This window comes from Dromaius novaehollandiae, chromosome 2 (genome assembly GCF_036370855.1).
Source record: "Dromaius novaehollandiae isolate bDroNov1 chromosome 2, bDroNov1.hap1, whole genome shotgun sequence".
Classification (NCBI taxonomy): Eukaryota; Metazoa; Chordata; class Aves; order Casuariiformes; family Dromaiidae; genus Dromaius; species Dromaius novaehollandiae.
In genome coordinates, this window is record NC_088099.1 from 151058551 (window position 1) to 151076567 (window position 18017).

At 39.0% G+C, this 18017-nt stretch overlaps 1 protein-coding gene across 1 annotated transcript in view; it reads right to left on the bottom strand.

The window, feature by feature from the left end:
- The window catches only part of SYBU (syntabulin), a 42273-nt gene that overhangs the window by 14146 nt on the left and 10110 nt on the right, over positions 1-18017 (bottom strand). Inside the window, exon 3 of the mRNA XM_064507808.1 lies at positions 14074-14271. Coding sequence (XP_064363878.1) covers positions 14074-14271 — 198 coding nt within the window. The remainder of the gene's footprint in view (positions 1-14073; positions 14272-18017) is intronic.

Consider the following 18017-nt stretch of genomic DNA (forward strand, 5'->3'; position numbering starts at 1 on the left):
CTATGAATCCTGGCCTTCCCTCATAACGTAGCACCCCCTCACCAGATTGCTATCTGTTTCAACCAAAAGTAGCTCAGATCTTCTATTTACCACATTTCAGCTGATTACATGGTCCAGTAACAGCTGGTGACTTGGGAAGCTGGCAAAAGTGCAGTCAGAAGGGACATGGAACAAAAATTTCAGTCCGAGTCCCCATAAATTATTCTAGCCTGCTGGGTGAGTAGGTTTCCAGCTCGACGTCAGATAGCAGATCTCAGGCCCAAACTGCAATATAGGTCCAGTTCCCTGCATTCGGATCTGTACTCGAGTTACAAATGATCCCTTCAATTCACACTGCTGGTTGTATAATCTAAACTAATTATTACTTTTGATTTTTGCTCATCTTGCTGGTTTACTCATCTTACTTTCGAAGAAGGTTTGTTATCAATTAATGTAATCAAATTTTTCTCATCAAACAGCTTTCTGATCTCATCTAAATCTATAGTCTTGACAGTAATCTGAAATACATTAATGCAGATTATGAGCACTGCAGATCTCAAAATGAATACAGAATATGGGTGTATGCTGTAAAAACACAATCAATTAAGCCTTTCCTTAAACACACTTGTCACTACAAACTAATTACTGATACTGGCTGAGAGTCGTAATGTCTGTTCTGCATATCACTATGGTCTAGGTTTGTATTTTTCTTGATTGTAGTCATTAACCTGACCTGGGTACTTTTTTACTAGAGTATACAATTTGAGCTGTTCAGACAATACTTTTAAAATGGCTCCCATAATTTTCCCCTTCTCAGCCTGAAACGACCCTTGTGAGGGGGGAACATCTGTTCACAGAGCAGAAAGGAAGAGTCTGGGGAACTTATCTTCCCGCTCAAACAAAGATGCTCTTTGGATCAGAGATGGAGGGATGCTACTTTGCTGCATCAGCCAGTACCATATGTATTCTCTTACTACAAATGTTGAGACTGGACGTTTGAAAAATACACTGATAGTGACATAACATCATACTCAACTTGCATTTGACAGTTTTAAAAAATGTGTGTGTAAATGCACCTATACACAGATGTCTTTTATGAGTGAATGTAACCTGTCACTTCAGGAGAATTTTTAATATACCTGACATGGTGCTATTTGGTCCATTGCAAGGGAAATGAACAGGCTGGGCAGGAGTATTTTTAGGAGCTGGAAAATGTCATCTTTGGCAGGGATGACTTAGCAGTACCCAGAAAGGGAGTGAACTTCATCACAGCCTGGGAAAACACCCTGACCCTCCTGTCGCTTTGGTGGCAGATTTTTAACAAAGGCCCTTCAGAGGCTCATTCAACACATCTTCTAAATCTGGTTCCAATAAGCAAGGAAGAGAGAGGCTGTCTGGTTTATAGCAATTAACTATACATGCAAGCATCCACAGTATATATGCAAATGCAAAAAAAACATACGCTAAATCTGATTCAGTTGAAAGCGCTTGCACAATCACCCTTAATATGAGACATATGGGTTTCATTATAATGTAAATAAAACATTTTTAATCAGTTTGACGTGATTTCAACAGAGAAAAAACAATGGAATGAGAAACATATTTGAGAGGCAACTAACTAAACAACTCTGCAGTTCCTAGGACAGAAAGCAAAATTTGTCATAATCTAATCAAACATTTACTACAACACACACATTGAAATGATTACAAAAACTAATTGTGTTCAAGTGGCATCTACTGAAAAGAACAGCAAAACCCTAGCCTGTATATTGATTGGTAGCCTAAACTATAATTTTTAAAGTAAGAAAGTCAAGGTAGTTCCGAGGCAAAATGCTTCAAGTTATGGCTGCTGTCATTTGCTAGTTTTTTTTCAATAGCACTTATCATCAAGAAGCACTAATTACAGACATGGAAACTGTGCTTTTCAGCTTATTAATCCTTGAGGGTTTGTGGTCGCACTGTATCCTTCTGCCAATTCTAGGAAGCCATCACTGCCTGCTCAGTTCCTGGATTTCGAAAGCTAATAGCTTACTATTACTTACAGAATTTCAGAAGTGAGGAATGAGATCTGTAACAAATTGCCTCAATATGAAACAAAGACAAGGCTCACAATATTAACAAAACAGGAAAGAAAGCCTGTAGAATTTTCATTTCCTATATATATATATATATATATATATATATATACACACACACACACACAAAACGGCACATATAAGACACGCTATCATAAAGTAGCTTTACCATTTTGTTATTTGCTGGTTCGATGAGCAGTATCTAAAAGCATGAGGATACAAATGCATAAATACTGCCAAACTCCTGGACCCAGCAGGGCAATTTCAGAAATAACGCTCTCCCCAGCTGCCGCCTGGAGGCTGCCCAGCCTCTCCCCGTCATGTCACCGGGGCGCAGGCTGCAGCCGGCAGCAGTAACCGGGCGAGCGCTGGGGCACCCGTCCCCTGAGCACCCGTGTCCTCTGCTCTCACCCACAAACCCACCCAGGCTGGGACACCTGCCTCACTCCTCACTTCCACACGGGGAAATCCAGCACCTCTGAAGTGCCCACAGCCTCCCTCTCCACCAGGAGACCCTGCCCACGCGACGACACGCGGGTGCCCGAGCGCACACGACTTCTGCTGCAGATGTTCCACTTCCCATCGGCTACTAAAGACGTGTTGGGCAGAGGAACGGGCTTGGGAAAACTAAACTCTACAGTCTAAAGTTCAGGGAATCTGGGAAAATGGAGAATTCTATCTGCTTGTTCTTCCAGCTGTTAGTTTTTATCTTTTATTTCGGTTTATTTATTGGAACAAGGACGGGAAACTTATTTCTCCTCCATCCTAGGCTCTTCCTCAGCTCAGAATAGTAATTTAGGTTGAGAACCAAAATGGCACTTACTTATCTAAAACATAACTTCACCAGTGTTTTGATATCTATGTACATAAAAACAAGTAAAATACCGCTACTTAATCAGGTCAAGGGTCCAAAATGCCACAGCCCTCTGCAAAGGTCTCTTTAGTTGCTTATGGTTGAGCTGCCATTTTTGATTCCAGTCATCATCAATTTAGCTGATGTCTTTATAACACAGTGAAATCAAATAAGTGAGCTTTGCATGACTGAAATAAAGACATGCCCTTAACTTCCCATGCCTACATGTATATATAGCTATAAAAACACAAAAAATTTATTGACACGTCCACTTAGTACTGCTCTTTTAAAAGTAAGCACTCTGAAGGAAACAAATATTTGTTAAAATACCCAGTTTGCTGAGCACTGAAAATGTTTAGGAACTGAAGCCAAACTTGGCCAGAAAATGGATAAACAGAATTTTTTCCTTTTTGTTTGAAATGATGCTTTCATTTTGAAAACTGCCAAGTTTTTCTTTCTCTTTTACAAAGGATGCTAAAACATTAAAAACTCTTCCAAACATAAATTCTAATTCTAGTTTGAATATCGTCTTTGTTCAGTCTGAAACAAAGGTTTTCTTTACTGTTTTGATTTGGCAACAAACCCCCAAATCAGTTATTTGCACAGCTCCACTTTGAACATAATAAGATGAACAAAAAAGAAATACTGGATGTAAAGGAAAATAAAAAAAGGAAATAATCTATCAATTCTTGAGTAAACGTTGCTCAGAAAACAGTTTAAGTCCCAGGATTCTCATTAAAAAGGCATTAATAACCTGGAAGAAATCCAAAAAAGGTCAACAATAATGATAATAGGATTACAGAGCAATATTTATGAAGGGAGATTAAGGCAATGCAATTTGTGTATCCTAAGATAAAAAGAAATACTGGCAACACTGTGTTTATCATGGGGAGGAAGAATACAGCTGGAAAACTGTGTAGAAAACAATGCAACAGCAACACAGGAGCCTTACTGTGATGCACATTATTTCATGAATAATGACTTGAAATAAAAACTGAAGGTTGGTGGGAGTTGGGCACAGTAAAATTTAGCTGGAGCATATTCAGAATACTGTTAATGTAACTGGGGAATCAGAAAGCTATTTTAAACATTGACATAAATAATAGAGATTGCAATTTAAAAGCAGAGCACAAAAAAAAAAAAATCTCCTAAGGGAAGACTCCTAATGGCCTCTTATGTATGCACAGTATTTCTTTACAAGTAGGTGAAACAGGCTGAAAACCACAGAAAACAGCCAGGAGGAACAGAAAATTCACTGGAGTAAATACACAAATTGCATAGCATGTTCTAGCTCACACATCTTTTAGAGCAAACACTGACTGTGTGCAGTGTGTATGGCAACAATTTATTTTTCTTTTTTTGGGGGCGGGGGGGGGGGGGGCACAGAGGACCTCATATTCCATTCTGGATTAACAGAGGGTAGAAAACCTGCTTGAATACATAAGATTATTTTTGACTAAAAATGACAGCTGTTGCCATCTTCCACACGTGCCTCAACTCTGAACCCTAAGCCCTGTGGCCATTCTTATGCTGGGACTCAGCTGCCGCCTGTTCCTGACGCAGGACCATGTCCCAGACCTCCTTAGGAGACCTGCCCCAAAAGGCATTTGGAGCTAAAAGATGATGTGATGATACGTGTCTCATCCTGTGCAGCAGCCTGTGGCTGTGGCACTCCCTGTTACGGAGCCTGCCTATGGTCAGAGAGCAGCTTTAAGGACCAGTGTGCAGAGCACCCTGGAGTGAGAGTCTCCCGTTAAAGATGGATGTCCCATTTTATGTAAAACTAGAGCAATATGAGCATAATTAATGGGCCAAAGAAAGAGGTTACTTAATTACACAAAGTAGAACAGCTCCCATGGGAGAGTGTGAGTCCCCTCAGACTAGCAGCCTGGTGACTAGGGCACTCTTCTCACACGCGCTGAAGTCCATCGTCCAACAGAGGCACAAACAGATGCTAAATATAAGCTTCTTTCCCCTCTCCCTTACTGAATTAGGTAATAGGGGTCCCTCTATTTTTTGTGAGAAAGGACATAGGCACTGAGCTCCAGAAGATGATTTGTGCCCATGACACTTGATTGTGGGCAGTCTGTACTTCCAGTCCAGCATTCAGCAGTTACTTATCTTTGATAGGTGAGGTTTAGGCCTCTGCCCTTTACTTGCTATTTCCTCCAGAAAAAAAAAAAAAAAACCAAAAAAACCCTGTGTTTTCCTTTGCTGCTTGCTGGCTTCTTTATTAAATATGTGTTTTTCACCTTAATGCCGGGGCATTTGGTGTGCCCGGAGAGGGAATCTCCCGAGCAACAAGAGATGCATGTTTTGGGAGTCTACCTCCCAACCACTAACTGCTTTTGCGTCTACTAAGCAGCACCTGAAAGAGGTTTTAGAAGGTGATGAATCCCAAGCTTTGTGATGCAAAACTAAAAAAATGGGGTTTTTTAGGCCAATATAGTGTAATTGGAACTTGCACATACAAATTCAAAAATACGGAACACTTTGAAGTCAAAACACTCTATGTAGCTGCTACTTCGCCTGTTTATGTTTGAAATAAGTACTTGGTTATTTGAAGACATTGTCCATAGCAATACAAGGAAATTTGTTTAAATTTGAAGTTTATATCTAATATATATAAAATCCAAATTAAAAAATAGTGATATAGTAACATTGTTTTAAAAACTTTATAACAGTCTTTCACTCAAAATATTTATCTATCAGAGTGATAAAGCACTTTTTTCACTTCAGTAGAATTTATTTGGGTTAGCTCCTAAAAATACTTCAACACTGCAGTGCTGAACTCCTAGGTGTCCTGCTGACTAATGAAATTCTCACTGCAAAATCATACACAGAATTTCCCCATGTAATATTGGCACCTGAGGCAGTGGTTCTCAGAAACAGGACAAATGGCAAATGCTTAAGCTTATCCGGGATGAACAGAAGAAGAAAAGGCATCTAATTAGACCTACTGACCTTAACAGACATAGGCATCAACTTCCAAGTGTGATCTTCAATCACAAACCTCATTCTGCAACTGAATACCTAAGACTGACCTTCCTTTCTGTTAAAAAAAAAAAGGCATCAAAAAAAAAAAAAAAAAAAAAAAAGACTGAGCTTGGCTCCAATTAGGACTAACAGCACAGCTGTCGGAGACCTCTTGTAGGATACTGGAAACATGGGTGGGAATCGTCTCACTAACTGGAGACGTCTCTAATGTAGGCACCTATATCTGGGACAACATTTAGTCAATGGAGTTTTTATCAGTATAATCAGAGAGTGCAGTTCGTTCATCTTCTCTTAAAGTAAATGTTCAGAGCTGGTCAGAAAAATTGCACACTAGATTCACTGATGTTATTACTTTTATCTCCTTTGAACCAAAACAGGACCTTAGTCAAATTGCTCAGCAGAGACAACTACAACTACATTACAGATGTGAAAGTTAGGCCAGACAAATTACAGCCCATCACTGCTCTGCCTGGTTTGGCTCAGGACCATGACCTCCCACCCCCCTCACCTCTGAAACAGCCCCCACAATCACCAGAAGAGAAAACGACAGATTTGCCTGTTACAGCTGTCCCACTTTCTGTAAGCAGTTCAAGTCATTGGGCCAGGGAAAGACACTCAGGCTCCATCTGTAGTCCAGACCAAAAAATAATCTAAGGAGAGCTGTAGGTTCAAACCTCACCTCTTCCTGAATCACGCATATTCAGGGATTTACGCGAGACAGGCGAGCCCCACCAGGATCTGTTGGCTCAGCTGGGTCTGTTGACCCAACGGAGTGGGACTCATTCCAGAGCTGCCGCAGCGACAGCAGCCGTTCCGGAGCGTGCGGGAGGAAGAGGAGCAAAGGGCAGAGAAGCAGCACACGGTCGGCCTCCATGGCAGTGCACCGTGATCTACCGAGGTTTGAAGCAGCAACTGCTACAACACATAGAGCCCTTGCAGGGTGATACTATCCATGCTCAATCCTAGGATGTAAGATCTGAGAATAGCACAGACTTGTACCAGAACACTGCATCTTTCCTTCTGAAGGGCGATATGTGTATTTTAATCTCCCTGTGAAGTATACTCTCATACTGTTGTATCCATGGAGACGGAGTCTTTAATAACTCCCTGTGCTAGCAGGTCAAGTAAGCAAATCTACACAGCTCCATAGCAACTGTCGTGAAATTAAAACGGATCCCATCAGTAAAATATGCAGGAGGGCTCAGTGCATATAGATATATTATCTGGGAACACTTTTATTTAAAAAAAATCACCAGCAGCTATTTTGAAAAGGCCCAAAATGAAGAGCCAGGAAAAGGGAGGAAAGCAAAAGTAAACAAGAGAAAGGTCAAAAACTGCCACAGCTGTGTTTACTAGATTCTATGCTAGAAAAGATCTCAAACAGTATTGTCCCCCAAAACATTATGAAGTGCAAATATAATAAAGGAAAAATAGTGACACAGAATTCTAGAGGAAATAAATTTTGCATACCACGAGATTTGAATGTTAGGATGGGTACGATGTCTGCTTTTGGTCTACTATCAGATATGGTACAGAAGTAAAACAAGGCTTATAACAAGTACTTATGTCCAAGGCAGATGACATATATACTCAAGCACTCCCTCCCTTCTCACTGCCAGGACAATGTTCTAAAAAGCAGACAGAAAGCCTTCCAGAAGCACAAGTAAGTGACCACTGTGTATCTGTTCTTTTCCAAATACTGAGTTGCTTAAAAACATCTAGTGCTGAAGTTAAAGCCATCCTTACCAAGTTTAAGTTACTTGGGGAACCTGAGCTTTGCTCTTCCTGTTTTCACTTGCAAACTCTTCTGTATTATTCAGAGAATTTATGCTTTACACTTATAAACAAACACAGCCACGTCAAAACATTATTTATTATTAGATCAAATACTTTAAGGAGAGACAAAAGAAGAGTCTTACTTACGGTCACAGGCAAAATGTTCCATCATTTGTTATCAGTTTACTTCACTCCGGCTATTTTCAGAACATTTTTTTTGTAAGAAAGATCAATTATTTAAGTTACACTGAATCAGATTTAGCTCATTTCCTAATTTCAGTATTCAGATACATTTGATACCAGCCACATATTTAATTATTTGAATACTTCCAGGAACAAAGGCACCCATCTTCTCATCTTCGCTGCACACGTAAAGTTATGACTGATTGCAGGATGGGAGCATGGTGTACTCTGATTAAACCCTGCATTTACAACTGGATTAATTCTTCTTTGACATACTCTTCTTCTGAATTATCCCCCCTTCAAAAAAAGTACAGGCTTGGAATGTGAGTAATAGAGTACTGCTAAATAAGTGACAGCAGAGAGATACATTATACTGAGTTTTTGTCATCAGCCTCACTTTTGTACAAAGCTGCTTTTAAAATGAAGCATACCAATTTATTTTCGAGATCAGGCAAGGCAAATTGTTACCACCAAATACATACCTTTGCTGTTGTTTTATTTTTAAAACAACCGAACAGGGTGACTTTGCTTTAGAATATAGTTACATATATATTACACAAGCAGCATTTTAAAAGGCATTTCAATGTAAGAGGTAAAAGTACAACTCACAGTTATAAAGAACAATGAATCTCTTTGCATGACATCGGCTCTATTCAGGTTAGCACATTCTGTACCTTTGTTCCTGTATTCTGCACCTTTGTTCCTGAACAGTGGGAATAACAGTTCCCACAGTTGGCAGAAATTGAGTGCAGAGAACAAACAAAAGCTATGTGAATACAAGATACAATGTTGTTGTACAAATGCATCAATAAAACATGTCTGTCTAATATTTTATCAGTCTCTCCCAAGATAAAACAAAGCAAATCCTCTCATTGCATCTATCTGCAATCAGAAAAGTAAAGTTCTTCAGAGTAAGCTGTATTTCCAAATCTACCTCTAGGACAATCCTCTCCCAGACCTTATACAGGAACTGATCTGTTTTTAAGTGAAGGACATAAATATACATTTGAGTCAGATATTATTGTTATTCCCACATTATCTTACTAAACTGAGGTACTGGGATGACAAAGGATCTGCAAAATTGTAAAGCCAGGTCTCAGTAATATAAGCTAAATGAGCAAATTTATGTTTTGTTTTTAAAACAACAAAATAAGGTGACTTTGCCATTAGAATACAGAGACATCAGTTCCTGGTCACTTAGTATCCTGGGAATCTAACGCCCAGGTGCCCGACCAAAAGAAAAAAAAAATCAGCAGGAAGAACACTACGGTTTAATAGCTAGATTTGCATTTCCTGTCTAACCTGTTTGGCTTATCTACTTCTAACTATAATATTCCTAGATGCCCAGGAAAATCATCTTCCTTGTCTCTTTTTTGTTAACTTTGCTCAGCTCTAAAGCTAATTAAAGAGGCATCCCTGCCTTCTCAGTGTTCACAATCCATTTAAGGTCAGGACAGGTTGCTCTACCTGTCACTTCAAAAAACCCTAACAGTCCTAACACTTTCAAAGATCAATCTGTTTGGACTGGGACATCCTACCCCAAGACTTACCACTTGTGACTTGAGAAGTATACCAGGAAGAAGTGGAAAAGACCATAATGGCCACATGTGCTGAGTACACCTTTACCTACTGTGACTGAAAGTTAAATGACATTTTTAACTGGTGATTGTTAAGATGACTTTTATTTATTCTTTCATTTCTATGAACTCAGATACGAAAGTACACAGATATTAAACACAGAGAAGGAAGATCACAGAGTGTGCGTTGCAACTACTGAACAACAGATCTGGGCAACGCACTGTGTAAAGGAATAAAAGGCTAGGCAACAAAGGTAGGTGGTCTGCGTGGTTAAAGCCTCTGAGATTTTCCTATTAATTTGAACAGAATGAAGCTTTAATGTCTGAATTCTGAACGACTACCATTCCTGCAACGTAATCCATTGCAGTTCAACTGCAGTATAATGCAAAGTGTTACTGGTTTAGCCAGATTCAGTAATAGATGGCCAAATGTTCTATCAGCAGTGAAAGAGAAGAACTTTTCTGTATAGTCTGCTGCTACCTGGGTTGGTTATTACTGAACAGAGCTGTGAATGATGAACAGCCAGACTTTAAAGGACTCTGGGGCTGACCTTAACTGCTGCTCACCTAGGATTCCTCTAATGCAGTGGTGTTTAATCTTTACTCTGTAGGCCCATAAAGGTCTGAAAGCAGTTACTTTAACAGGCCTGGGACAGTCTTCATATCTCACGTTTTAATGATTTCAAGTGAAACTTTAGCCATTCAATGGACTCTGAGAGATAGCTCCAACACAAACCTCACCCAGATCACTGAGGCTGCCCATGACACCAAAAGCAGGAAAGCAAAGACCAGAACGCCTGCCAGAAACGCTGAACACAGTTGATCAGGTGCCATTCTAGAATTACAGACATTTAAAACCACAAACAGCTTTGTGTTGCTTTAAGCTTACAAGCCTTTTAAAAGTTATTGAAACAACTCACGCCTGAGATTCCTTCCTTTATCCATGTTTCTCTGTAAGTTTATCATGAATTTCCAGCTTACTCTGAGCAGTCTTAGGGAAGTCAAAAAGTGAGAGGAGAAAGACTGTCAATGAAAGCAAAGTAGTTCCCACTATCCTTAAGAAGATTTGAACATCAGCTGCAGGAATTCAGGATTAGAACAAGAATGTGAATACACAGAAGAGCTCATGTTCCTATCTATACATTTACAGGAACGATAGGTCTCAGTACAGCACCTCGAGACAGAAGTAGCGCTAGTATTAATCAAGTATTCTATATACCTCTCTGCTGGGGCCATTTTTCTGCAACAAAATTTCTGTTGCTTTTAATATTGCAAAAAGTGAATCACATCCAAGAGAGGGATTCTTTCTAAAATCCTGAAATTAAAAGGCTCATAACTTTTTACTGGAGCAGATATTATATTTATTCTATAATGTACTTGTCCTCTCCATCCTTACTAGGGAAAGCAGTGACAGATTTTAAGCCAATGCTAAGTGATAATGTCAGTTTAGTCTTTTCAACTCATTTTGAAATTTATTTTGAAATTCATCTATAACATTGCTGTGATCTAGTTTTAACACAGAATAAAAATATTACCAACTATCACAAATGAATAACATTTCTATGATCATAAAACTTTCAGAGGTTTAGCAAGATGCAGCAATAATGCATTCTAGGATTAAGTATGGTTCACTATGCTGACATCATAAATTAGGAATGATACTCCAGATCCAGTGTGTTATTACTTTGAGAGCTGAATATGACTTACATCCATGTAATGATGTCTTAGGCCGTTAGAGAAGGAAAGCTATGCTGTATTTGATATTTTTAAGCATGGAAAAGAAAGATGAAGTGATATTGCTAGAGTAGCAAAAAACACTGGAGCTGAGAACAGCTTAAAAAAGTCCCATGGGTTCATTCTCAGTGCTATCCCACTCTGACATTTCCTGAATTATCTAAATATTTGCGTGAGCGTTACTTCTGAGATTCAGCATGTTCTAAGAAAACAATGCTGGAAACAGATAAGTTTTCAGTAAAATGGCAGGCAGTGTGAAGGTGCACACTGATTTATGCACTCACCTACAGAACTGTAGCATAGGTCAGACTCTGTAAAAGAGGGTGGTGTACTGGATGTTTGTCTTTTACATTTGGCTCCTGCTATGCAGTCATTATCACCAGACCTCTCTAGGTAAGTACTATGCCAAGATTATATTCGTAAATCAGCAAAGATTTTTGGTAGAGAGAAAAATACTATGCACAGATACTTTGTGCACAATTCTTTGAGGTATCCAGCTGAGGTATACAGAAGCAGTTATGTAACGGCATGGATGTATTGCTGCTCTCTCCTCCCACAGCCCACTTCCCTTCCATTGCTCCCCTGTTACTCTCTCCATGTTTTGCTTAATTATAGTGACTTCTCTTTGCACAAGGACTATATATTTCTGACTGGGTGTCCTGCCAGGATTATTTGTGCATTCATGCACAAAAAGGTCATAAGGAATGGAATGGATCCACCTAAAACCAAAAGATAGGAAAGGAAGAGAATTACATTAATCCCTGTGGACCAAAGTGAAGAAAATCAGCCCCAGCTATCTCCCAGCTTCCCTTCCATTTCAGGAATGCCCTTCTCTTGTGTCAGCTCTCACATTGACTAGAATGTGATTTTTGACAACTTTATGCTAGAAAAGGCATGAGGTAATTGGTAGGAGGAACTCCGAAGTACTTTGAGGTGACTATGTATCAGACCTACTATAAATCAGAACTACTTCCTGCTCTGAGAGTTTTGATAGATCCCATGAATGATATGCTTGAACTCCAGAGATAATTTTTCAACCTTAGAGATCAATCAATAAAGATGTACTAACAGCTACAGAATGGTCAACCTAAAAGAACACAGCAATATTAAAAAGAAGTGACATAGATGACAGAGCTTCAAAATGAATGGGTGAGAATGTCAGTATGTCAAGCTGCCTAAAGAATTTCAAAAAACCAAGTTGCCTTTGACTTATCTGGATTGACGGACTTTTTTTTCCCATCTAAAGTATATTAAAAATTCTACTCAGATTGCCTTTGTTTCCCCCTTTCAGCCTTTCAATTTACATTCTTGCAACCTTACTCATTCCTCTACCCTTTTTCATACTCAGCTGAAACTGCTTGGGAAGTTCCAAATAATTTAGTGAAGACGGAGATATGAAAAGAGACACAGGTATACACAGGCCAAATTATTACAGAAAACTACTATCTATAAGAAGTACGGTTTAAAAACTACAGTTCTTTTAAAAATACAGTTCTTTAAGTCAGTTCAGAGATTTGAATCAATTAAAATGAAGTTGACTTCTGACTATTAATGCTGAAGGCTATTAACTCAATATTATAGTTTGATGTAGTGTAATAATTGAAAACAATGAAGTTACTTAATAAGAGAGTGCATAACTCTCTTCCATGAGTATAGCACCATTTAGCAGAATAAACTTTCAAAATCCTTTCTTCACATTTTCTTAGGCTACAACTGTATTCACATACAAATTGGTTGTAAAAGTCATGCTTGCAGATTTGACTGCCATATATTACTTCCACTTCATTCCACTCTCATTAGATTCCTTGATTTAAGTGGAACACAAAACAAGATTTGCAAAAATATAATCAATAGTCCATTCTGCAGAGTAATGGGAGACATACTAACATCCAGTTCAAATGGGTACTATGAAATAAGCTGAAGAACTTTTCAGGGTTAGTGATAAGTTAGATCCAGATAGCCCTTTCAATGACAAAGACGGTGAAATATTTTTGTGCCAGACTCTCTACTGTTCCTGATTCCAGAAACATGGTGATGGAAAATCTGAGCTGGCTCCAAATGAAAACAGCTAAATTGTTTCCAGAGGTGAAATGGCCCTAGAAACAGCATAGCCATGAGCTATGGTGTTGCTAGGCCTGAGCTCCAACCTGAGCGAACCAAGCATGTTGATTCCAGTTGGCTCTGCACAGGGTCAAAACCTGGTCTGGAACCTTGATTAATTAAATAACAGCCCAAATATCCTGCCTATTTGTAATTCAGAGCTGACTGAACATGAATCACAAAAATATTTTGTATCTGCCCATTAAAATTACACTGGCTTATGAAACCCCAGGATATTTAGTCTTGGATGTGTGACAAGCAGGTGCGGATATAACTGGTGGTCCAAGGTGGCTCATTAGCCTGAGGCAATCTAACATGTTCTTGATTCAGACGATGCACCATGGATCTACATCTGCGTAACTCCTACATTTAGACTGGCCCTTATCTTGCCTTGGTTTGACATCGACAGAACCATCACAGCTTCGTAGCATAAACCTTAGGCAGGATCTAACCATAAATCTAACATCATTAAAAGACTGTAATTCTTTGTTTTGCTAGTAAGAGTCATCTGTCTTTGCCCAGTAAAATATGTGTGCAATTACCATGGAAGAGCAGAAAATCCAGTTCAGTTGTTACTTGGCATTACCATCTGGCCTCATAAAAGAAAGTGAAGATGTCAATTAATTATATTTCCATGTTTTCAAACCTTGCAGGTGGCTCCACAGAAAGAACCCAATTATATACTCCCAATATTAGTTGTGTCACATGTAGCACAACACAATGTATCTAAACACCCGCAGCTACATTAGTCCATTAAAGAGCGTAATTAAAGAAATGAAAGGAGCTATGATATACTTACCGGGCTTTACAAGGCTTGTCTTTGTCTCCTTCTTATATCGAGCCACCTGCAGGTTTCCTTCACTCATTGTCCCTGCATGAAATTTCTTTCTGGTGAAGTCTCCATCGCTACCAGTGCAAAAACTGATTGGAATGTTTCCAGCATCAGAAGGAGTCTTAACTGGAGACACTGACTGGCTGCTAGGACAACCAGTGTCATCTGAAAAGAACAGGGAAAACACCAAAATTTCTAACAAATAAGTACATGAAGTTAGCAGAATAAAAAGTGCCTGGGCTACAACTCTGGGCTACAACCCTTCACAGCCAGAAACAGTTATCTGGTCTACAGAACCCTGACTCTGAAACTTGAGGGGGCCCTCATTTACACCAGTTTCTCCTGCTTTGTGAAAAAGTGTCGGATAACTTAGGGCAGACTAAAATGGTACATGCTTATTTCAGTAAGTCTGACAACATGCAGAATCAAAGGTTACATAAGGAAAACTCAGATCCAAGATAAACTTTTGACTTAGCAAGGTAAGGGAATATTATGGCATGAATGTAAAGAAATACACATAAGAATGACCTGTGTCACTGTGTGCAGACTGGACAAAAAGCAAGCAGGGGCCACACACTTTCCTTCAAGATGTCTTCCCATCTGAACCATGACAGAACAATCTACACTTTACATGCACAAAGTGAAGATTTTCATTTAACTGAAACTAATAAAGGTTTCTTAAAATTGTTTTTTCTTTCAAAGAAACTGTGATCACAGAGCTCTTTCATTCACAACAAGTAGGTGTGTGTTATCTGATTCTAAAAAGGGTATACTATGCACTGTTTTTTAAAGCAGGATTATTTTGAGGAAATACCAGTGCTACGTAATGTCAGCATTCATCTCTTGGAATAAACCATAATTTCTAAGCTCTGGCAGTACAAAAGCTCACACTCCTAGTAATGAAATACAAAGCTAAAAGTCAGTGTCAAGATAAAATCCACGCACCAAAAAAACCTTCATCTAAATCCCTCCAGAGTAATCATATCTTCTGTAAGTCGTGGTGGTTTTAAAGCTACATAACAAAAACAAACAAGCTACCCTGACACTGGGAAGCCTTGAATATTTACTCTCCTGGAGAAATGTAATTGTTTACTCTTTTGCAGGACTAAGCTGAAGCCGCTATCTGCACTATGCAATTGTACTCTGCTCCCAGTATCTTTACATAAGATGAAGCTCTTAAGTACCTGCAACTGAACCAAATAATTTGCATGACCATATTTCACTCACAGCTTCCATCCTATTCATAATTCAGCTCAAGCCTGATCTTGCAACGGGCTCTGCAGACAGGCTGAAGCCAGTACATGACTGCAGCTTTGTGAGGTAAAAGGATACTCTATGACTGCACCATCCCCTCCCGCCCAAAGAGAAGCTTTTGCTATTAACTGTTGCTCCCTCAATGCAATTAAACAACCTTTCATGAGAAACAGGTTTTCCATGGTTACCCTGCCTTATCAAATGCTCTCATGTCTCCACCTATTTGTTCATACAACTGCATTCTGCATTCTACTTCTCATTTCTCCATATTCTTCCTCTAAGTCTCAGCAAATTATTGAAAAGTGCTGATTACCCAATGCAGGTTATACACATAAGTATAACACAGTAGCCAATAGTCTGAGGTACTTCCACTGAGGCTTGTGCAAACTTACAGGAATGATGTCAAGCCAAGAGGGCAACCAAACCTACTCTAATAATTACCTCCAGGGCACAAAGGCAAATAACAGTGCAAAGCACCTAATCCAACTTAATCACATTTGATTCTTTCAGCTCAATTAAGCCTATGAGGATCTCCTTTTGACATGTTGCTGCTATTCAGAATTATTTCCTTCAAAAATAATGGGGAAGGAGAGATTGCTACTCAGGTTTTCAGTCCATCCCCACATTCACCTTGACTAAAGCAGAATTGTTCTCCACATGATTTTTGTTTACTCTTCGTCCTTCCCATTCACATCAACATCACAACACAACACAATGCAGAGAAGAGAAAAGAAGGCAGTTTCTTCCCAGATCAGTGCCCATTTCCCTCTGTTAAGGGTTCAGTAGTCTCTTCTACAGGCTGAATGAATATTAGCTACAGGGCTGTGGATCTACAGCAGTGCTGAGCAAGATTTTGAATTATAAACAAATTCTTTAGCTATGTCCAAAACGCCTTCTCTTTAGAAGTGCACAAACATTTATAATCAACTACAGTATATTTAGAAAAAAGTGCATGTTCATGGAGTTCATTGTTTCATATGACGTTTCAACTTAGACATTTCTCTATGTGGTATTACTTTCAAAGCTTTGTGTTTAAAAAAAGACAAGGAACCATTTACTTCATCTTTCCACCTATAAAGTCACTGCCATAACTGGACAGCTTCTGTTGACCTTACAGATGCATTTTATATGGGAGACTTTATGTATAAATAACTCCAAAGCTACAGGGATGCTACATGGAAGAACCTCGGGAGCTGATAAAATCTTGTTTTAAAGTTTTAGTTAGAAACAATGAAAGTCTAAAATATAGCTTTAAGGATTAGGGCATTAAAAACAAACGCATAAAACTAATTGAGATGAGAAAATAGAGTAGCATAATAAAGCATTCAAAAATAAATAGTTTAATTACCAGTTAACATTGCCTCTGATATCACACCAATGATATTGTATGATCAGATTTTGTCATATATGTACATACATATACACATCCTATATATATGTATATATCCTCATTGTATGCCTAAGGACTGCAGCTTTTGTTGCAACAGGGCATTTATTAAAGGAATAAAATGAACCTGGCATAAAGAACAGTAAGTCTTTTCTGCTCATATCATTTGCGACCTTTAGACACACCAGTAACAGGCTAAGCATTTCCACTCCAGCTGAAGCAAATGAACGATATTATCATACTCCTCTTTCCTCTTATCATTTGTTATTTTTAATATAATGGATAACTTCTTCTACGTGACACGAACCAGAAATACAAACAAAATAAATTACAAATTTTCTAAATCTAGGGCACGTTGCCAAAGAAACATTTTACCACGCATGTAAATACCAGCTTTCCGTGGCGCCTTTCGAAGAATCAAAATGCTTACTATCACAGAAAGGAAGAGCTACACATGAAAAACCACAGCTCACCACCAAGGGCAAGAAAACCTCTGCTGTAAACTGGAGGGATACATCGCTCAACCAACTGGCAACTGACCACCCTGCTACAAGAAAAAAATAATGTAAACCTCAGTAAACACTGCGGTTGCACCCAACTGCTCAACGCAACTCAAACAGCTCTTGTCTTCATTTTTTCCCTGCTACCAAAGCCTTGAAAGGTTATTGTTTTATCTAAAATTTTAACATTGTAGCTGGATTCTCTGCAGAACAGCTTCAGATAAAACCTCCATGCAAAGTTTCCTCCTCTAGACAGGGTGAGGGAGCCTCCCTGCATGTCCAACCGGTAGAGCCAGCTTCCATTCTCCACACGGGCTTTGATAACCAGGCTTAAAAAGGGGTTGATCTTAAACTGCTCACCGCAAAGCATACAACACTTTTTTTCACAGAGAAGGAATGTAAATGAGATAGTTTGAGTTTAATATTTGCCACATATATATATACATACATACATATACAGACATATATATAGGCTCCTCCAAAACCCTGTTAGCAATCCTGAGGGAAAGAGGTGAAAGCCTCAAACTGCCTAGAAATAGGTCAAGATAAGGAATCTACTTCCAAAGTGGGTTACTGGGAACAGAAGCAGATGAGCCCAAAATGGAATTTACTTTCTGCTGAACACATGATGTGAACGTAGTTTTCAGTACAGTCAGATAAGGATTCATTCTTGTAATTCAGGCCCCCTAAGGATGTCAGGCCAAGACTTCTTGGGAATACTATACATACACCCCACTTATTTCCACAGGCACTTGGGTATTAGGAAGGTA